Source organism: Zootoca vivipara, chromosome 3 (assembly GCF_963506605.1).
Source record: "Zootoca vivipara chromosome 3, rZooViv1.1, whole genome shotgun sequence".
Taxonomy (NCBI): Eukaryota; Metazoa; Chordata; class Lepidosauria; order Squamata; family Lacertidae; genus Zootoca; species Zootoca vivipara.
Genome location: NC_083278.1, coordinates 108,609,215 through 108,630,894, shown reverse-complemented (window position 1 = coordinate 108,630,894; position 21,680 = coordinate 108,609,215). Strand labels below are relative to the sequence as shown.

The 21,680-nt window shown below is 43.5% G+C and overlaps 1 protein-coding gene across 2 annotated transcripts in view; it reads left to right on the top strand.

The window, feature by feature from the left end:
- PSME4 (proteasome activator subunit 4) overlaps positions 1-21,680 on the top strand; it is an 89,068-nt gene that overhangs the window by 44,101 nt on the left and 23,287 nt on the right. For both annotated transcript variants that reach the window (XM_060273131.1, XM_060273130.1), the window contains 17 exons: positions 3,562-3,657; positions 5,233-5,288; positions 5,654-5,710; positions 5,961-6,016; positions 6,105-6,203; positions 7,635-7,697; positions 7,849-7,944; positions 8,646-8,777; positions 10,049-10,258; positions 11,407-11,543; positions 12,265-12,318; positions 13,116-13,245; positions 15,104-15,185; positions 16,485-16,638; positions 17,536-17,605; positions 18,892-19,017; positions 20,536-20,688. In XM_060273131.1, coding sequence (XP_060129114.1) covers positions 3,562-3,657; positions 5,233-5,288; positions 5,654-5,710; positions 5,961-6,016; positions 6,105-6,203; positions 7,635-7,697; positions 7,849-7,944; positions 8,646-8,777; positions 10,049-10,258; positions 11,407-11,543; positions 12,265-12,318; positions 13,116-13,245; positions 15,104-15,185; positions 16,485-16,638; positions 17,536-17,605; positions 18,892-19,017; positions 20,536-20,688 — 1,771 coding nt within the window. The remainder of the gene's footprint in view (positions 1-3,561; positions 3,658-5,232; positions 5,289-5,653; positions 5,711-5,960; positions 6,017-6,104; positions 6,204-7,634; positions 7,698-7,848; positions 7,945-8,645; positions 8,778-10,048; positions 10,259-11,406; positions 11,544-12,264; positions 12,319-13,115; positions 13,246-15,103; positions 15,186-16,484; positions 16,639-17,535; positions 17,606-18,891; positions 19,018-20,535; positions 20,689-21,680) is intronic.

Sequence of the window (21,680 nt, the reverse complement as noted above, 5' to 3'; positions counted from 1 at the left end):
CAACTCAGCGACCCTTCCCAGTAGCTCTTGCCCCTTTGGAGCAGTTGCCAGGAATGAAGGTTCCGCAGCTCTCTAAGGCTCCTCCTTGCCCAGATGTTTCCCAAGCTGTATTAAACCGCATTTGCACAACTCTGGCTTCTGTTCTGCCCTCCTGATTATTCCATGCATTCTTGGAGTGGGGTGGGGTGGCAAACTTGTTGCAGCAGTCAAAATATATAAAATAATAATAAAAAGTGTCCAGTAGCACCTAGGTTTGTTCTTGGTGCATGCACACTTCTTCAGTGGGAGGGTGGGGTGGGTATGATAAACCTGTTGACGACTGTTAGCGACTGCAATTAGTTGTACAGGAGAAACCAAGGGATAGTATGCAGATGATTGACAGGAATTACATTGAATTGAAGTTGCTGAATTACAATTTACCACTAAACTGCAAACTGCAAACTATGGAGAGACCTGGTCCATAGCTGCCAAGTCCCCCGTATTTTATTTTATTTTAAACATAATTTTTATTGATTTTACAAATTACAAAAAACGGTACATACATGAACACCTTTTCCACCTTCTTCCCACCCCCCTCCATGGGTCCTTCCCTGCCACAGAAGTATCCCACGCAGGTGAACAGTCAGAGATGGTCCATTTTATGGTTGGATTTCTGTCCTCCTCCCCCTCCCCTGCCCCCAAAGCCCCCCCTGCCACCAGAGAGCTCCAGGAAACCAGGGCAGTACGCAGGAAGGCATCCATCCAACCATCTATTCTCATACCAAAAAGAGTAAAAAAAAGAAGAAAAGAAAAGACAAAAAAGGAAAAACAAAACAAAAATAATCTTTTTTCCATTCATAATTAATAAACCATATTTTGTGGGCTTCCCCGACCTCCCCCCTTCCCCGGTTTTCGTCCCTTTTTTATCCTCTTCAACAGTTTCTTAATCTATAAAATAATTACCTTTATACCTTATACTACTTTAAAACTTGACTATTATCATTTTCACCAAATATCTAAATCACTAAAAAATCAAACTCCCATTTTTTCTTCCCGTGCCTAATTTTTTCCCCCTCAATAAGCCTCCATATTTTCACCTTTTTCCAAAATCAATTCACTTTTAAACTATAACTATTCCCAATCTAACCTTTCATCCCCGATTTCCGGCTCCAACCCCCCAATCCAGCAAGTTCCGTAGTCAGCAGTCCAGTTTTAATCCTAATAATCCATCCTATTAATCACAACCTCACTCTCCCTTCACCCCACCCCCTTTTTACAGTATTTTGCCATCCAGGCCTCCATACAGCACCCCTGAGTTTCTTCTCTGATTATTTTTTTCCTCTTCCCTGTGGGCATTCTGGAGCTCCAGTAAATCCAATCGTACCCCCCTCAAAGGAGGGGCACTCCACCTGACTTTTTGTAGAGTAAAATCATCTTTTCTTTCGTGGTGAGCTTCATTTTGTATTATATTATCACAGTCGTCGTCTTCATCTTTTCGTTCCAAATCACAGTCCCCGTCATTGTCAAAATCCTCCAAATCACTGTCACTGTCATTCTCACACTCATCCTCCTCAGTTTCAGTGGCTTCATTCTCTAAGAATTCATATTCCGCCATCACCATCTGGAATTGTTGCTTTAACTCTTGCTGTTGTGTCTCATCTTGACATAGTCCTATTCTTACTTCCCACATGATGGTCAAAACAGTCCGCTGGAACTCAGGCGAATACCTTTTTGTTGACATAGTTCAATCCTGTCAAGGTCGAAGCTTGTCACATGGGGTGGAAAATGGTCACAGTTTATTTTCTCAACTCCATTTTAACAAACTGGCTGCATTCTCCGAGTCTTAATACATAGAAATAAAGTCCAAACTCATATTTCAAAAACATATAAACCAAGAAATTCCAAAAATAAAAATAAAACTAAAGTTCCACTTATAAATCCTGATCAGCTCCCTGGATTGTCTGGGCTGCCGGCTCCCGGGGAAAAGAAAGGTCTTTCTGGATCTTTTCCTCTTTCTGCAGGGTATTCACATCCACAGTCTTTCTCCCCTTTTACCCTGCATCTAGGGGAGATCCTCTTTAATGCCTTTGAGGGAACCTTTTAAATCAAAATCTTCTGTTTACGGCTTCGGGCTTCTATTTACTGTTTCTTAAATTGCCGGTGGGGGGGGGGGTGGCTTCCATTTTTTCCCCTCTCTCCCAAATCCAAATTAATTTGTAATCCAAATTTTGAGGTTACTTACAATCTTGTTTCCGAATCGTTTTTTCAAAAGAATCCAGCGCTCTCCACCTTCGGCTTGAAGCTTCTCTCCGCTAGGGTAACGTTGTCGTTCAAGATGACCCCCGCGACTTCTACCCTCCTCGCTCCGGAGCTCTTATTAGAGCTTGCCGGAGAGTTGGGGAGTCCGGATTGGGGCTCTGCCGAACAAAATTCGCCCCCGGGACGCTCTTCCCGGGGTTCTAAGGGGCGCAGCGTCGCTCTCGCTGCCCTCCCCACTCCTAGCAGAGACGGGTCGCCTCGGAGACGAGACGAAACCCCGCCGATCGGCGCTGGCGCTGAACCGGAAGCCCCAAGTCCCCCGTATTTTAAACTGTTTCCAGCTGGCAGCCCGGATTGGAAAAATCCCGTAAATCCCCCGGATTTCCTACCTGTCAGGGAGGCTCCATTTTGGGTGCCGGCACCGCCCGATTTCCGGTGCCCAGACATGGTTAGCGCAGCACCGGAAGTCACTTCTACGCATGTCCGCTGCTGATCCTGCATTTTTCAGCAGGAGACTTGGCAGCTATGATTCCTGTCTCATTTACCATACCCATTGAGTCAATCACCCATCTCCTACTACCCTCCTGATAAAAACCCCTGGTGACTTCTGTTTCGGTGTATCTGAAGAAGTGTGCATGCACACGAAAGCTTATACCAAGAACAAACTTAGTTGGTCTCTAAGGTTCTACTGGACAATTTTTAAATATATTTTTATATATTTCGACTGTGTCAGACCAACACGGCTACCTACCTGAATCTTGTTGCAGCAGGAGAGGGAGACTCCCTGGATTCTTCAGCAGCCTCTTGAACCCCCCACCCCACCTCTGCTTCAACTTCAAGGTCTGAACTGCTCCCTGTCACAGGCTCTTCCTGCTCTCTAAACCCTGTTGCCCCTCCAGCATCCGGCACCTTCTCCCAATCTACTCCGGCTGACCTCTCCTCTGTGTCCCCTCATCTCTCCCCTGACTCTGAGCCTTCCTCCCCTGGGGTTTCCCCAGTACGTGCCTCTCCCCCCTCCTCTGCATCCTGCCAGTCCCAGTGCACTGCAGTCTCCTTGGGAGATTACACAACCCTCCAGCAACTGAAGTTTGAAAAATCTCCAATGCTCTTTTAAAATCCAATTGTTGCTGGGGTGTGTGCGCTTTGCATCTGGGAGATTTCGCACCATGCAATAAGTCATATTTTCCAGACTTCTGGGATTCAGGAATTGCTTGATTGCCCAAGAGCACCCTCTAGTGGGCACACCAGCAAATAACCCTCTCCCCACCTAAAAGTAGGTTTGCTTACCTTAAATATTGAAATACATTTAACATTTGCTTTCAGAGATGATGTGCAGCAGTGTCTTTCTATAGTACACAATTGCCTGCTCGGGTCCGGGAACATTCTGCCACCTCTGAAAGGAAACAGAGTAGAGCACCTGTAAGTAAACTTTGTTTTGCACAGGTAATACATATGTAGAGTGGCCTAGAGAGAGAAAAAATCTCAGGCTGATACTTGATGATGTCATGAAGGATGGTATCTGAAGAAGTGTGCATGCACACGAAAGCTCATACCAAAATAAAAACTTAGTTGGTCTTTAAGGTGCTACTGAAGGAATTTTTTTATGAAGGATTGTGTAAAACTTGTATTAAAATTTGCCAGCCTGGAGTCATATGTAATCAAAACGCCCAATACATCCTAAAGTGACTATTCAGAGAGAGAGAGAGTGTCACAGTGTTTTGAAGCTCTGCTTTTCATTAGCAAGTTCATTTTGCACTGGGTGCTGGAAAACTTTCTCCTCACCAAACCCACTGAATAACTGATGATGCAGCCTATACATAGAACCCTAGAGTTGAAAGGAATTCCTGAGGATCATCTAGACCAATCCCCTACAATGCAGGACTATGCAGCTGTTTCATAAGGTCGATCCTGCAACCTTGGCATTATCAGCACCATGCTCTATCCAACTGAGCTCTTCCTCCTTGCCTGCTCAGAAGTAAGCTGTATTGAGTTCAGTGGGACTTTCTCCCAAGTAAGTGGGCATAGGATTGCAATGTACAGTCCGTACCTTGGTTTTTGAACAGCTTAGTTCTTGAATGTTTTGGCTCCCAAATGCCACAAACCCGGAAGTGACTGTTTCAGTTTGCGAACTATTTTTGGAAGCTGAACGTCCAACGGGGCTTCCGATTGGCTGCAGGAGCTGCTCCTGCAGCCAATCGGAAGCCACGCTTTGGTTTCCAAATGTTTTGGAAGTTGAATGGAGTTCCACTATGGATTCCGTACGACTGTACACTGCTTTCTCGTAAAGAAATAATGCCTCCTGCACTTAGTTTTTTGAAATTTATTTGTGTGTCTGTTTTGTAGTTGCTATCTCAGGGAATTTGAAGGATATAGTGATGTCTGTGCTATACAAATGCTCATCTGTTCACTCACTGAGCTGTGTCAGGTAATCAGTAATAGACCTGTAGCAAGCTAAGGGGAAAAAGCTGCTCAAGTGGAAGATCACTTTCTCATAAAGGTGCTGCCATAATATCCTTATTTAGCACATACCTGTTGCCGTAGACCTAAACTGGCCAAATGTCTCACCAAAATACAATTTGTGGGAATCATTGTTTTTTAAGGCATTTATAAACTGCTGTTTATGAATTATTTTAAGGCTTCTTCATAAAAAATAGATTCATAAAGTAAAATTTAAAAATGCAAACAAAACTAGCAGCAGATGAATACTAATTAAAAGTGTTATAAAACTGATGTCCATCCAAGTTTTTTGTGCTGTCTCTTGGAATCCCAAGGTGGCTCATGAGCATTAAAAACAATAAAACATAACATACAAGAATCTCAGCAACTGCAGCCTGGCCTGGCCTCTCTGTCCTTGCCGGCTTTCTTAAGGCTTTTATTCAGTTACAGAGAATCATAGTAGCAGCTGTTCTTAGCCTTCATAAATGTTAACAATGACTAAACACGTTTGGGAAAGTGTTTTGTTTCAACGGTGCGGATGCATTGTGTGTCCTGCAGGGTACCAAGCCTAGTGTCTTTAGAAGAGATCAAACTCTATACTGGTGTTGACTATGGTAAGTTGGTTCCATATTTTGCATTTTGTGTTGCATACCAGTACAAAAAGTAATTGGCCTGAATTACTCCGGTATTTGGGACACCTAGATGTACATAAGTGGGATTATATCGGACACTGTGTGTGTGTGTGTGTGTGTGTGTGTGTGTGTGTGTGTGTGTGTGTGTAAATATATGCCTAATGAACATAGGCATCCACGTATGTGTGTCTGTATGAATCCTTTCATGCCCTCCATCTAGTACTGTCCTATGCAATCTGCCTTTGTGTTTATTTTGGCATGTTTGCTTTCTAGTGACCTGCATCTTGCAGCATCATGTAACGTAGAGCATAAACACTATAAGTAACGACTGGTCTTACCTTGTCTAGATTTGTCAAGAGCGAATTACAGGGAATCCATCAGCAACATCACAAGGAAACTGCTGCGTAAGTGCGTTTTTAGCCATTTCTTTCTGTCCCCCTGCACTTGTGCTATTGCTTAAGGTTTGTAGTTCACTGCAGATTTAAAATCTAATTTTGGCGATGGAAGTGGAAGCATAATAAACCATCAGTCACGATTCATGCTTGCTTCCATTCTTATATAAAGCATTTGAGCTTAAATAAACTGTCCAGTAGTGTATGAACTAACACTTTTAAGTTGTCCTACTGAGTTGGATTTTCCTCTCTACCGTGATAGATTATATACTTGACCATTCGGAGGATGATACAAAGTCTTTGTTTCTCATCATAAAGGTAAAGGCCATAATGTCTGGCATGTTTTCTGATATTTTAAGCTGGGCAGGTGGATTTGCTCTATGTAATACAAATTTTTGTTTTGCAGATCATTGGGGACCTTTTGCATTTCCAAGGTTCACACAAGCATGAGTTTGATTCACGGTGGAAAAGCTTCAACTTGGTGAAAAAATCAATGGAGAACAGGGTTTGTATTTTAAGCTATCTAAACCTAAGTGGCATTTCTGAAGCTTTCAGGAAGAAATTAGGGGCTGCATAGGACCTTAACTTAATATTCATTGTTTATAAAGCAAATTGTAGGTACTGTACTTTTTTCAGCACTAACACCCCCCCCACCCTGATATTCAGGAAAATATCCTAGCAGTTCACGTGGTTAAAAGAAACGTATTCATATTAATGTCAGGATGTTGTCATACAATCTTTTAGAATAAATGAACCACATTCAGAAGTCAGGGGAGCAGTGGGGGGTGGGGTAGGAAGATAGTAGTTGTGCATTAGTTATACAGGGTACTTGGCTCAGTTCAAGAGAATAGGTGTTGGAACTTCCGAGAGGAAAGCTACGGCCTGGAAGCCCAGATTACAAACAGATTCCCAATGTGAAGGGATGTCATGGTTTTTCCCCCTGCATGTAGATTCCCACTTTGGCACATTCACAAAAAAGTACCGTATTTTTCTGTCTATAGGACGCCCCCGTGTCTAAGACAGCCCCCCCTATTTTAGGGGACTCAATTTTAGGAAAATGAGGGGAGATGGCCCAAAGTTGTTGAGCCTCTTCCCCCCAAGCAGCTGTGGGCAGGAAACACCCCCCAGATTGCTCCCCACTCGCTGTGGCATTGGGGGAAGCCGTGCTCCTGCCAACGAGCTGGCTGGCGGCGCACCACTCCCCCCCCCCCACCCGCCACTATCTGTATATTGGACGACTCCAGTTTTTTGACGTGATTTTTGAGTCAAAAAACCCTCATCCAATACATGGAAAAATACAGTACCTTGCTATGTTGGAACGTTTTAGATAAGTGAACTGAACGACATCTTAAGCTGTAACCGGGAAACATCATGAAGTGTTCACACAGGGCTGAACAGGGGGTTTGTGGGACTGTAATCCATTTGAAGTCAATGCGCTGACTTTACCATGTGAACAGTGGTTGTATATATCAAAAGTTCTGGTAACTGGAATACCACTTAGAATAGGAGGTTGATGCTGAACTGAACAGTTGTTAATTGCACAGCTGCCAATTGTTGCAGCAGACCTGTTGTGAAGCAGGACACTGTTTTGTGAATTTGTACTTTCTGAGAAAATTTGCCCAGCTGTATGCATTTGAAGGACAGCAAAGGGGGAGCTGTGGTCTAAACCACTGAGCCTCTTGGGCTTGCTGATCAGAAGGTTGGCAGTTCGAACCAGCGCGATGGGGTGAGCTCCTGTTGCTCTGTTAGACACTGTAAAGCAGCAGCTGATGATCTCACCTGTGAGTTGCCATCTTTGAATAGGGTTTTCTTTGTTGCTAATCAGTAGGAGATACTGAGGAAGATGGACTGAGAAAATGAGGAAAAAGCAGGAAGCTGGTTTCAAACATGTATAACTGTTTTAATGAACTTAATAGGTTTGCTTGCTTGTTTTCAGCTTCAAGGCAAAAAACAGCATATCAGAGCACTGCTGATTGACCGAGTCATGTTGCAGCACGAGGTAATGTGCCTTTCTTTACAACCAGTGTTTGCTTGTTGGTTACCTTTAACTTTGAAAAAAGTTGAAGCATGTTGTTTAAGCATGCTCCTTACATTTATAACGTGAACACACGCAAACGGACATATATTCTAATTTAGCCTTTTCTGTTTAGCTAAGAACACTCACGGTTGAAGGCTGTGAGTATAAAAAAGTACACCAAGACTTGATTAGGGACCTCCTGCGTTTGTCCACAAGTTCATACGGCCAGGTAAGCATATGTTGGGTCTGTCAATTTTCTGCAGTCAGGGTGTTAAAGGGGTTGGCTTTCAAGCTGGTGTTTGCAGGTAATAGAGTTCTGTTCTGTTTTTAGGGCAAAAACGTCTGCGAAGGCACTGTGTGCTAGCTTTCTTCTTGTCAATGATAATCTTTCGGTTTGGCAAAAGACTGGCCACTTTCAACCACTGCCATTCTTGTCAAGAGCAATCATGCTAGCTCTGCTAGGGTTTGCCATATTTCAAAAAGTAAAAACCAGGACACCCAGAAAGTTGTTGAAAAAAAGTGTGGGGAGAAAGACGAGGAGATGGGCAATGTACACAAGGCAGTTCCATTCACATGGTGTAGGGATTGCCCATCTCCTCATCTGCAGATGCTTGGCTAATGCAGGCTTCCTCAAACTCGGCCCTCAAGATGTTTGATACTACAGTTCCCAACATCCCTGACCACTGGTCCTGCTAGCTAGGGATGATGGGAGTTGTAGGCCAAAAAAACATCTGGAGGGCTGAGTTTGAGGAAGCCTGGGCTAATGGCTAGTGGTTCCTGCCCCTTGTGGCATAATCCAAAGGGGGAGACTCATAAAATGCCAAGAGTCAGCCTGAAACGCAAGCAAGTGCAGAAGAACATTCATTAACTGAAATTTATAGTTCCTGTCTTCAGCTTTTGTGCAACTGTCTGTGTTTGTTGTTTCTTTAGGTCAGAAACAAAGCTCAGCATGCATTCTTCACAGCCCTGGGGACTTACAACTTCTGTTGTAGGGACATCATTCCTTTGGTTCTGGAGTTCTTGCGGCCAGATGGGCACGATGTCACCCAGCAGCAGTTTAAAGTAAGCCAGGCGCTGCTTCAGTCTCTTCATAGGCTCTTCAGAGGATTTGTATTATGAGATGCACATATTAAGTTGTGCTAGCATGATTTTGAAGTGGTGGCATGACTTGTAAGTAGAAGTATGTAGTGAATTGCAGTAATCATGAAAAAATTGACACTAATGTCAGTGTACTGATGACTTGTCTTCTCCCCTGAATCTAATGTCTTTCCCACGTTCTTCAGAGACTGCCATTTTATTAAGACCTTCTGCAAACCTTGAGCCCAGACACCTTTCTAAATCATTATAACATGGACTGGTTTGAATGTGGGGTGAGATGGGAGGGTAGAGTTTGTCCCGTAGAATGGGCTCAAGGAACTTAGTCTTCCTTATTTATTTAAACCCTTAGCTATGAAATGATTTAGATTGGATGTGGTAACAAATGGACTGAAACAATGTTACAGTAAGGGGGAGTCATTTGTTATTTTTACTCTGCTGTTCAGCTGAAAATATGAAGCCCAGAGTGGCTTCCACGAGACAATGATATAAAACATGCCACAAAGGAAAATGGGATGACAAGGAAAACAACATGAGGAAAACAACCAATTCTTTAAAACCACATTCATTCCATTAACTGTGTTCCCTCAACTTTTTGCATTAGTTGGGGGCTTGTGGGATTGAGAGACGTGCAATGGCAAATATGTCCTCTTTTCCATTTGGTTAGTTGTGAATAAAAATATTATCTGAATGCAGAGCAATAGCTTAAAGGAACAAGCTTCTGCATTGTGTCTGCAGCCTTGGAAGAGTGAAGCAAGTGCTTCTAAGATGAAAGAGCTGCTTTTAAAAAGTAATGTCAGAAGCGTATGGGGTGTAATTCAGCACTACGGTGTTAAGGACATTCCGTTATGCAAATGTTGCAGCTTACCAGATAGAGGGACCCCCCTGCACATTGTTCTGGACATTTTCTTAAACCCCTCCCCACAAAAAGCCAATTTTGGGCATGCGGAGTGGTGGGAGCCCTGTTATACAAGCAGAAGTTCTTGCTCAGGGCTTCTGCTGATTAGGAACCCTGTCCCTATTGAGTATGCTGCATATTTACTGTTAGGTAAAATGGTGCAGGAACTTTTCCTTGCCGCTGCCTCATAGAATAAATCACTTAAATTAGTGTTTCTGAAATGACAACTGTCTAGACGACTTTGTAGGCCCCCAACAGTACACATACTTTACTGCAGTTCTTTGAAGCTATACAATCAATTCTAGGTTAATAATTGTGTTCTCAAACCTCTTTTCTGTAGGGTGCCTTGTATTGCCTTCTTGGAAACCACAGTGGGGTGTGTCTGGCAAATCTCCATGACTGGGACTGCATTGTCCAAACCTGGCCTGCAATAGTCTCTTCTGGACTTAGCAAAGCAATGTCTCTGGAAAAACCATCCATAGTCCGACTATTTGACGACCTTGCAGAGAAGATTCATCGGCAGTATGAAACAATAGGATTGGATTTTACAGTAAGCATGAAAGGTCTACTTCACTAAGCAACTGTTAGGAATAACTGGATGAAGGGATTGCCAGCAGTTGCATGATGATCCTGGAACCCTGTAAGCCGCATGTGCAAGTCTTGAGGGTGGGCCACCAGGGCCAATCGAACTGGGTTCAAGGTAGTGCTTCATTCATTCATGCTTCCAGCGTTACGCTGGCAGAGTGATTGCCGTCATGAATGAAAACCGTTTGCATGCTAGGCAAGCAAGTAGTTTTTGTGCACAAAAATTAAGCAGCTCCCCATGGGATTCATGAAACTGTGGGCTCAGGACAGTATGACAGTGTTTCTCCTGGATGATTGTGCTGCCAGTGGTAATGCACAAAATGGGCCAAATAGCCTTACATCTAGTGCGGGGCTTGCTATGGAGTGGATGTGCTACAGTCGAGGAGCTTCCAGATCAAAGCAGCAGGCAGTTGCTGCGTTTTTGTGGGTGACACATCAGCAGAGCTTTGTAACCCGCTCTGGGAGCCTTTTTGGGTTGAAAAGCAGAGGGAAGTACCACAGGGACCCGTGAAGAGGCATGTAAGAGGCCCACACTTTAAACCCCTGTCTGCACTTAAAGTGGAACTCGCATCCCAGATCCTGTGGGAAGCACCTAGCTGAACACCCATGTACATGCAGCAGTGGTGAATTGTGGAGCTACTCGGAGCAGGAAGAAGCCCTCGTGACTCTGTGTACACAGTCATATGAAGGACGAGCACCTCTATTTTGCTATGTGTTGGGGAGCTGCAGCTCATGTCAAGGTGCCTCTAAGATAATTTGGATGATTGTTACACGAGGTGTTTCTGGCAGGGATGTGAAAATACCGTAACTTTTAAAGCATTTGTGCCGTTACGGTTTTCAATAAGGCCGAATTCCTTTGGGAGAGTGTAGAGGAAGATGCAGTGAACAGATACTTAGATGATCACAAAAAATTGAGGAATGATGCTCCAAGTAGGGGCTAGGGTTACTGGGCTTTCGGAATATTCATCCAAAAGCAGTATTATTCATTTGATAGACTGAATATATATATTTGAGGGTTTTTTTATGTGGCAGTGAAGGTCTTCTGAATCCATAAACATCACGTGTTGCCCTTGTTCTGTCAGAGACTTCATTTGCATCTCCCTTCTTTGCCAGGTTCCAGAGAGATGTGTTGAGGTCGCTGTCCTCATGCAGAAGTCGGGGGTTCTGCAGAACAACTGGACAAGTCTTAGTTCAGAGGAGCTTCAACAGGGAATTCAGCGACAGAAAGAAAGGAATGCTGAGTCCTCTCAGTAAGTGCACCGGGGCCATAACATAAAATAACACTTTAATTTACTTAACTTTGCAATGATATGTCTTAACTATTCATTTTATTTTGCAGTAAAATAAGGAAATAGCTAGAAATTTCACTTTTCCAGAAGGTATATAAAGCTTCATTTGCTGATCATCAGTCTTTGCCCCTTTTACTTCTAAGAAAAAAAACAGTCTAATGATGGTCTTGTCTATTCATGAATACTTCAGCATGTCTGTCTTTGGGTTGACAGACAAACTGGAAAATGTGGTGTTCAGTTTAAATTTTTCTTGTAAGGCAACCTTGTGGCAAGTCTTTCATATAGAATCATAGAATCATAGAGTTGGAAGAGACCACAAGGGCCATCCAGTCCAACCCCCTGCCAAGCCGGAAACACCATCAAAGCATTCTTGACATATGCCTGTCAAGCCTCTGCTTAAAGACCTCCAAAGAAGGAGACTCCACCACACTCCTTGGTAGCAAATTCCACTGCCGAACAGCTCTTACTGTCAGGAAGTTCTTCCTAATGTTTAGGTGGAATCTTCTTTCTTGAAGTTTGAATCCATTGCTCCGTGTCCGCTTCTCTGGAGCAGCAGAGAATATGCAGCAGTTTCCACAAAGAATTGTATTATTTTAGCAGGTAGCAGAAAAAGAGGAGGCACACTGCCTGTTATTAAGGTCCTGAATGTGATTAGTATCGGAATGTTTCTTTTCATTTTCAGAAACTATGAAAACCTGATTAACAAACTGTTAGATTGTGTGGATCAAAGAAATCTGTAAGTACGCGTGTTTATTTCCAAAACGTAAATCGTGCTTTGGCTTTGAGAGACTTTTAGACAGGATTGTGGGATTATTCTATGTGATTCTTTCCCCAATCCCAATTCTAAATTCTGTGGCAGATAAACCAGTATTCTTTCAAGGTTTCTGTTCGTATAAAAGGGAATCAAAAGAAGATTCAGCCTAGATATTTTGACACACGACAGTACCACTCCCCCACAGGTCTTGCAGGATCAGAGCTGAATAATGTGATAATTTAACTCAGGGATGGGGAACCCGTATCCTCCCCAAATGCTGTTGGACGCCAAACACCTACCAGCCCTAGCCAGCTTGACCAAATGTTAGGGATGATGGCATTTGTAGTCCTGCATGTGCTGAGTCACAAGTCCTCCACCCGTGCTTTAGCCAACAATAAATTCTGGTTGTTTTGCTCAGTAGCTGCTTCTGAGTAGATTGCATTTTTGTTGTAAATTGTCTGAAGATGGACCATGTATTATTATTATTATTATTATTATTATTATTATTATTATTATTATTATTATTACCCTGCCCATCTGGGTGGCTCCCAACAGAATATTAAAAACACAATAAAACATCAAACATGAAAAACTTCCCTAAACAGGGATGTATCACCTCTTGAAAGGGACGCGGGTGGTGCTGTGGTCTGAACCTTAAAATTAAAGCTGTTAACGGTGGCCAGAGGAATGTGTTTGGCTCTAAATTGTGCTTGATAACTGCATTCATTCATTCTGTCCCAAAGGGCTATTTGATTCCATTTCCTCCCTTTCCTCCTTAGCCCCTGGAAGTTTGAGCACATTGGCGTCGGTTTTCTGTCCCTGCTGTTAAGAGACGACAGGGTGCTGCCTCCGAGAGCCATAAAATTCTTTGTGAAATGTCTCAACCACGACGCCCTAGTGGTTCGCAAGGTAAGAAAATGGCAATTGGATTTTAATGGTTGGTTGCCAGTGCTGATCCCATTACTCTTAACCCAAAGGCAGGGTCACATGATTGCTTTTGCTCATGTCAAAGTGATATTTGCTGCTCTTCTTGTAAATGAGATTAATACACATTTTGCTTCCACACTACCACGTCCTGGGCAAAGGTCAGACTTGGTGGACACATGTTGGCTTGCTGATTTGCCCACTGTGCAAAGGAAACCACTTTGGATAACTAGCACCGCTGACATTCCCTTTTGGACTTCCACAGCAGCCCAAAGTGAAGGCATGAATTAGGCCTTAGTAAATCGTTACTAAATCATGGGACACTGGGGCGCTGTGGTCTAAACCACTGAGCCTAGGGCTTGCCGATCAGAAGGTCGGCGGTTCGAATCCCCGCGATGGGGTGAGCTCCCGTTGCTCGGTCCCGACTCCTGCCAACTTAGCAGTTCGAAAGCACGCCAAAAAGTGCAAGTAGATTAATAGGTACCGCTCTGGCGGGAAGGTAAACGGCGTTTCAGTGTGCTGCTCTGGTGTCAGTGTTCCGTTGTGCCAGAAGCAGCTTAGTCATGCTGGCCACATGACCTGGAAAAACTGTCTGTGGAGCGGACAAATGCCGGCTCCCTCGGCCTGTAAAGCAAGATGAGCGACTGGACTTAACTGTCAGGGGTCCCTTTACCTTTTAAATTGTTACATAGGCATCTGCCTCACACTAGGCCAGACTAATTGTACAACTAGTTTTAGTTTTCTCTAACTTACAGTGGCTCTCCAGGGTCTTAAGGAGATATCTTTTCCATCACTTGTTGCTTGGTCATTGGATGCCAGGCATTGAAACCGGAGCCTTCTGCTTATGAGATTTTTTTGAAGTTTTTTCATAATATGATAAGATCAAAGAAACTAATATAAATAAAAAACAAAAACAGAGGGAGACAGAAAAAAAGAAAGCACCAAAGGAAAACCAAAAGATAGAAGAAAAGAAATGAGGAGAGAAAAAGGAAAAATAAAATGTACAGTACATCCGATTTTCCATCTGTCAGTCACATGAAAGAAATTACTCAAAAGATTAACTCAAGAATGGCATCCAACTAATCTGCTTTCTCTGAGGCAATATTTTTCACAATCTTCCAACCCAAATGACTCGTATTAATTTATTTTCCTTTTACACAAAAAGTCCAAAAGGGGTTCTCCAACCTGGAGCCTTCCCCATGCAGGACACATGTTCCTCCACTGCACTCTAGTCTCTTCCTCACTGAACCACAGGAAGCATATGGTGAACCATTAGGAGAAAATAAACGAGAAGAGTAGTGGGTCAAATTTAGTGCTATGAAGTGGGGGGAGTCCAGCTTTTATGCTTGCTTTTTCAGTTACTCAAAGCTGCTGGGTGAACCAGAAAGTTATTTTCCTTGAGATGGGATGAAAACATGGGTGTAGATTGCTTTGGAAGGACACCACTTCTTTCTATTGATCAACAGTCAGGAGTCCACTCTTTGCGTAGTTCTGTAATATTGGGCATGAGGAAGGGAGGGCAGCTTTCTTTTTAAAGATAGCAATGAAGCAGTTGCTTGCACTGAATTTTTAAAACGCATGATCCGGCATGGTGCAGTGTTTAAGAGCAGTGGGCTTGGATTCTGGTGAACCGGGTTCACTTTCCCGCTCCTCCACATGCAGCTGCTGGGTGACCTTGGGCTAGTCACACTTCTCTGCAGTCTCTCAACCTCACTCACCTCACAGAGTGTTTGTTGTGGGGGAGGAAGGGAAAGGAGAATGTTAGCCGCTTTGAGACTCCTTAAGGGGAGTGAAAGGCGGGATATCAAGTCCAAACTCGTCTTTTCTTTTTCTTTTAAAAAAGATGGCGATCTCTGCTGTGGCTGGCATCCTCAAGCAGCTGAAGAGGCCTCACAAGAAGTTGTCCATTTGCCCATTCCAAATCAGTAAGTGTCCTGAACAAAAACAGTTGCAAGCATCGTGTTGCTTTTCCCCCATGAAGTTTTTATTTAGTGTGTATCTGTGAACTATGTACTGTGTTATAGGGGGTGGCAGATTTCAAGCTTGCGGGATCTATTTTTCTTTCTACTGGAACTCTTTAAGATCAGGGGTCCCCAGACTTACCGGGCTTCGGGCCAGTGCCCGCCGCGCCGACCGCGCGGAGGGCAGGGGAGTGTGCACGCAGCGGGCCGGAGGGCGGGGGAGTGCGCGCCCGTGCGCATGCGCACACACACACAGTCGGGGGGAAAATCACCGAAAATCGCTTGTGCGCATGCGTATGGGCCTCCCCCGACCCGGAAGTGCACCGGAAATGACCTCTTCTGGGTCGGGAGAGGCCCATACGCTTGCGCACAAAGGATTTTCAGCGATTTTTTCCGATTTGGAAGATCGCCGCCGCGCTGCGCGCCGTAAGAGCAGGCGGCGGCAGCGAGCGGCGGGGGTCGTCGCGGGCCGGATTGGGAGGCCAATTGGGCCGCATCCGGCCCGGGGGCCATAGTCTGGGGACCCCTGCTTAAGATCTATCATTCAGAGCCAGGTACAAAATGGCGGCTTGGGGATGGGTGGAGACAGCTGCATGCTTCACTCATTGAACCGAATACTAGAGCAAGAAAAGCAGGGCCAGGTAATGTAGGGCCCTCCAGAAGTTGCTGGTTATCGGAGCTTTAAATCTTTCCAATAAATCTTTGCTGCAGGGAGTTTTGGCCCCATTAAAGTGCCAAAGATGGAACCCTGCTGCCTTCCCAAGGTGCTAAATCTTTGTGTTCTTCAGCGACAAACGGCAAGGGTTGAGCTAATTTTCAGTAAAGCCCATGGTAATATTGAACATTTTGGTGGGCTTTTCATACTTGTGCTTGCTTTTTGTTTTAATTATTTTGATTTGACGAAGTAAAGAGAAGTTGGGTTCGTAATACAAGTTTAGTGATTTTATTGTCATTTGAAAGCAAACTGCATGGCTTTCCTTCATATAGAAAATGTGGAATCGTCCAAGAATTGTCAGATTTCCTCTGGAAATTCATGCAAAAAGGGAAGGGTGGGGGGAAATGGTATGTACACAAATTCTTAAAACTGTCTGTCTTGTTAAAACAAAAAAGCTGATAGTTTTATGTTGTATACTTCCCTGTGATCCTCGGATGAAGGGCGGTATATAAATTTGATAAAGAAATAAAATAGTTCCAATCACAGGAACTGAATCACCGGGTCAATAATATATAACCGTTGCTTTCTCTTTTCATGTTTGTGAGCAGGTGGGGCCCCTCAGCTTCCTGAGATCAGGGCCGGCGACAGACCTGACAACCAGTGGCTGCATTATGACAGTGCAAGGTTACCAAAGACTAAAGAAGCTTGGGAGGCCTGCCGTTTTGTGGAGAAAACACACTGGGGTTACTACACGTGGCCTCGGTAAGTACTGGCTTGTCCCCGTCCCCCCTGCCCGCCCGCCTCTGGTGAACCTGGATGGGGAACTTGTAGCCCTCCAGGTGTTCCATCATCACTGACCACCGGTTGTGCTAGTGGAGGCTGATGGGAGTTGGAGTTCAAGGATTTGTGGAGAGCTACATGTTCCCCATTGCAGGACTTAAAGCTCCCTTGTTGCCTCTGTCAACAGCCTTCTAACTGTTGTCTTGCTGGTATAATAACAACAACTAGTAGTAGTAGTACTTACATCCAGCCCATCTGATTGGGTTGCCCCAGCCCCTCTGGAAGGCTTCCAACATAATAAAATCAGAGCAAAACCTCTAGCATTGAAAACATCCCTATACTGGACTCCCTTCAGAAGTCTTCTAAAAGTCAGGATACTGTAGTTGTTTATTTCCTTGACATCTAATGGGAGGGCACCAGGCCCTCTTCCTGGTTCCCTGTAACTTCATTTCACGCAGTACGGGAACCACCAGAAGACTCTTGGAACTGGACCTCAGGGCCTGGGCTAAACGATGCCGGTGGAGACGTTCCTTCTGGTATACGGCAGTATACATACTCTGCTTATGTTTGTTTTGGGGCAGCAGCGACGTTATTTCTCCAATATACCTTTTGAACATATTCAGCTCTTTGGAGTTTGATCTTACTGTATCTGTCTAACTAACACATTTTGCTACAGTGAATTGCAGTGGGGTCTAAATTTTTATTTGGCCATGCTACCTTTTTTTTAAAAAAAAGAACATGTTTGAGCTCTGTAGACGTTTGCCTCCCTTTGTCATTGCTATACTGGAACAATGACCCAGGAAATGCTGTACCTACATTTTTTTGTTCAAAAATATTGAAACCTATCTTGATTTCCCCCCCTCTCTTCACAATTTCTAGAAATATGGAGATTTATGCTTCTGCTGAAGAGCAACCAAAGCTTGGGAGGAGTAGAGATGAGCTTTCAGAGGTGAATGTGATATTTTAAAACTCCACTGAAAGTATTTTCTTGGGACTGATTCAAGCTTGAGCATATATATTTATTCCTTTCGTGATTGTGTATGTTTGAACAATTCCAAAACCCAAATGTGTAATCTGAATTCCACATAGAGCCTAGGCAGAATAAGAATGCAATTAATGACTTCCCTATACAACAAAGAACTTTTTGGTAAGCTCCATGGTTATTCTGATCATGTTTCACATTATCCTGCCTGACCCCCAACACGGTGATTCAGTTTATAAATGATGAATGTAATAGCCTTATTGTTTTCCCTCATGGGAACATTAGTTAAAAGCAGCTGCTACACAGGTTCTCTTGAGTGTGTCGCACGTGTGTTTTTAACAATAATCGCAACATGAAGCGATTCTTGCATGGACCATTATAGAATCTATGTGACCCAGTGCACATGTAAAAAGAAGTTATAAGCAATGGCTTGTCATGAATTAGTGTTACTTGTTGCCCATTTGTGCTTGCCCTTCAGTTTCCTTTCCCAAGCGGGAGGAAACAAACCAGCACTCACAGTTTATTTCTCTCCATATAAGTGATGAGCAGCTTACCATTAAAAAAAGTTAATGATTTCTAGCCCCCTGTGGATGCTTTGGCTATTACAGTACTTTACTTCAAAGGTAGCCAACTTGGTGCTCTCCAGGTGTTATTGTATTGTATTTCCCAGCAGTCCCAGCCTGGATCACCAGTAGTCAGGGGTGATGGTAGACCAAAAAATTATCTGGAGCACACCATGTTAGCTACACCTGTTTTCAGTGCACCACACTGGTTTATGAAGCATATGGATTGTCTTGTCAACTCAAAATTATCGCTGAACCGAGGATTGAAAGTTAGGAAAAGGAAAAACATTGCTGTAGAAAGCTACACAAGGTCTTTCAAAGCTTAAGATTTAAGAGTATTTTGTCCTTGCCAGGATTCTGAAAGTCTGCAGTTCTTCTAATGAGCATGGAAAAATGAGGCTGGTTCAAAGGTTGTCAATTGAGTTGCAGCAACTGATGTCCTGGCTCTCATTAATTTCACAGGAACCCAGATTTCTGTCAGTATTTGCACAAAATGCAGCTGCTTTGAAATGAGCTGCACTCATGAATAATGTTTCCTTTGACCCCAAATGCCTGTTTTTGTTAAGGTGTCACATATCTGAGACCATAAACTATGCAGACTTTTTTTCCGGGATGACGTCTGACTGTTGTACAAACAAAACAAGGCCTTTTAGTTTCATTGTGTTCTTGTTTCTTTTCTTTTTTTTACAGGCGGAGCAGGTCATTTATGATCATTTTTCTGATCCAAAATTTGTTGAGCAGTTAATCAAGTTTCTTTCTTTAGAAGACAGAAAAGGAAAGGATAAATTTAATCCTCGCAGATTTTGCCTCTTCAAGGTAACTAGTTATCTATTTCTTCAATTAGTTACACCTTCTAGAAAATGATAAAATCCTTGGTGAAAAGCTCTATAATATATAATATATGACCCATGCAGTTAAACTTCTGTATTCCGCATATTGGTCCAGTTTGGACAATTGAACCAAGGTCTCCTAAACCATGGTTTATGAAGCTGTGAATGAGTGCCATGACCAAGTTGTCCTTGGCCCCTCTTATTAAAGGGAGGTGGTGCTGTGGTCTAAACCACTGAGCCTCTTGGGCTTGCTGATTGGAAGGTCAGCAGTTTGAATCCCCATGACGGGGTGAGCTCCCGTTGCTTTGTCCCAGCTCCTGCCAACCTAGCAGTTTGAAAGCACTCTAGTGCAAGTAGATAAATAGGTACCACTCCGGCGGGAAGGTAAACAGCATTTCCATGTGCTCTGGTTTCCGTCACGGTGTCCCGTTGCACCAAAAGCGGTTTAGCCATGATGGCCACATGACTGTCTGTGGACAAACGCCGGCTCCCTCGGCCTGAAAGTGAGATGAGCGCCGCAACCCAATAGTCACCTTTGACCCGGACTTAACTGTCCAGGGGTCCGTTGATTCTCCCATTTTTAGCCCCTCTAGTCTCCTCTTTGCTTACCCCTTTGGAGCTTATTTTCTGACTTGTATTGAGCCAGAGTTTTCATTTGTGGACAAGCCAGAATTTGCTGTGCTTATATTCATTGTATTACTTTCTGTAAGACTTACATGGGGGGGGGGGAGGCGGGGGGAGAGAGAGAGAGAGACTCTATAGCCACAGCAGGTGGTCTAACCTCCAATAGTTTGACTTTCTTCCTGATGGTAAACTCTTTCTATTGTCTCCTGTGGCAGACGGATGCTCACCCTATAAAAGTGGCAGTATATGCTTTTGGGGAGCTTGCTTGCAAATATATTTTGAGGAAAATGTTGAACAAAATAATTTCATGCACCTATGTGCAAATGCAAAGGGGTTCTCTCTTATTCCTGGGGGAGGCGGGTGGTGGCACAGAACAGGTCTCTGTTGCTTTTCTCTCATTATGCCTCTTTTAAAGTTAAGACCAGTATCCTAATCTGTGTCTATGGCATGCCTTATTCTATTTTTAATACAACTTTAAAAAGTGTGCATTGTATTAATGGATGGGAAGGTACCCTTTTGATTATACAGTGGTGCCTCGCAAGACGAAAGTAATTCGTTCCGCGAGTTGTTTCGTCTTGCGATAATTTCGTCTTGCAAAGTGCAGTTTGCCGCGGCAAAACAAACAAACAAACAAAAATGCCGAAAAACTTTGTCTCGCAAAGTGCGGCCATAGAAAACTTCATCTTGCGAAGCGCCAAAAACATCACAAAACGCTTTCATCATGCGAGTTTTTTGTTGCGCGAGGCAGTCGTCTTGCAAGGTACCACTGTATTTTTCATGCGTTTTATAGAATTAACACTTTGGAACAGTTAGCAGTTGTGCAAGCCCTTTGCTTAAAAGTGATGAGTTTAAAACTAAACCATGAGTCTTGTTTTAACAGGGCTTGTTCAGAAACTTTGATGATGCCTTCTTGCCTGTACTGAAACCCCACTTAGAACGTTTGGCACTAGATTCTCATGAAAGTCCCCAACGATGCATAGCTGAAATTATAGCTGGTGTGATAAGAGGATCTAAGCACTGGACATTTGAAAAGGTAGTGTGTACTTTGCTTAATTTTTGCAAAAACAAAACAGCTGTGCATGCACAAGGATTACCTCTTGCTCACCCCCCCCCCTGCATGTCCCCCACGCTGTCAGCCAAATATGATTGGAGGGTTGTGGAAACCACTAGAACAGATTTAGGAAAAGTGCCATTGCGTAACTAGAGAGGTTTGTGCTGACCAAACTACTTTCTCAGTGCTTTGTTGAATATAACCTGTATTTATTTAGGTTATTTTTTATACTACACTTCATCATAAGTGTCACAGGGTGGTATAGAACAAAATAAAATGCAAGAATTAAAACCAGTGCACACAGAATGTAAGTCTATGAAATCCCAAGAAAAGCTACCTTGAATTCCCGAGGAAGAGTAGTATATAAATAATTCCAGTTTTAAACTTTCAAAGAAGCCCGCTCCACCCTAACTAAAAGTTGTACATTGATATTAATTGGTTTCTGTGATTTCCCAAATAAATACATGGAATTGCTAAAGTCTATTTACCCCTTTGTATCAGAATCATGAGTAGCTGAGATTGAGAATGAACTACTGTTTATTCTCTGATCTTTTAAGGTTGGCCATTGGCCCAAAATATTAAGGATTCTGTGTTCTTGGTTTTGGGTTCCTCCAGATCTTAGGCTTTCAGAGATTCTGACAGGAGCTCCTATTTCAGATTTCCATACTGGCCGTTACCTTGCCACATCCTTGTAAGAAATTAAATTTAGTTGAGTTTTTTTTGTTTTGCTTCTAAATTGAGACAGCTTAAACTTAAGCAGTATCTGAGCGGTATGCAAGAAAACAAAACATAAAAATACAGCAGCAGTGCTAAGAGAGAGTCCATGTGTCATATGTAGAGGGGTGGCTCAAGGTGTTTCAGCACCTGAGATGAAATGACCCGCTGCCACCTCCACAATGGGAGAGCAGACTCCATAAGAAGACTCCCCTGCTGGGCAGGGGGAAAGAGGAGGTCTTTCTGGATACCCACTCCCA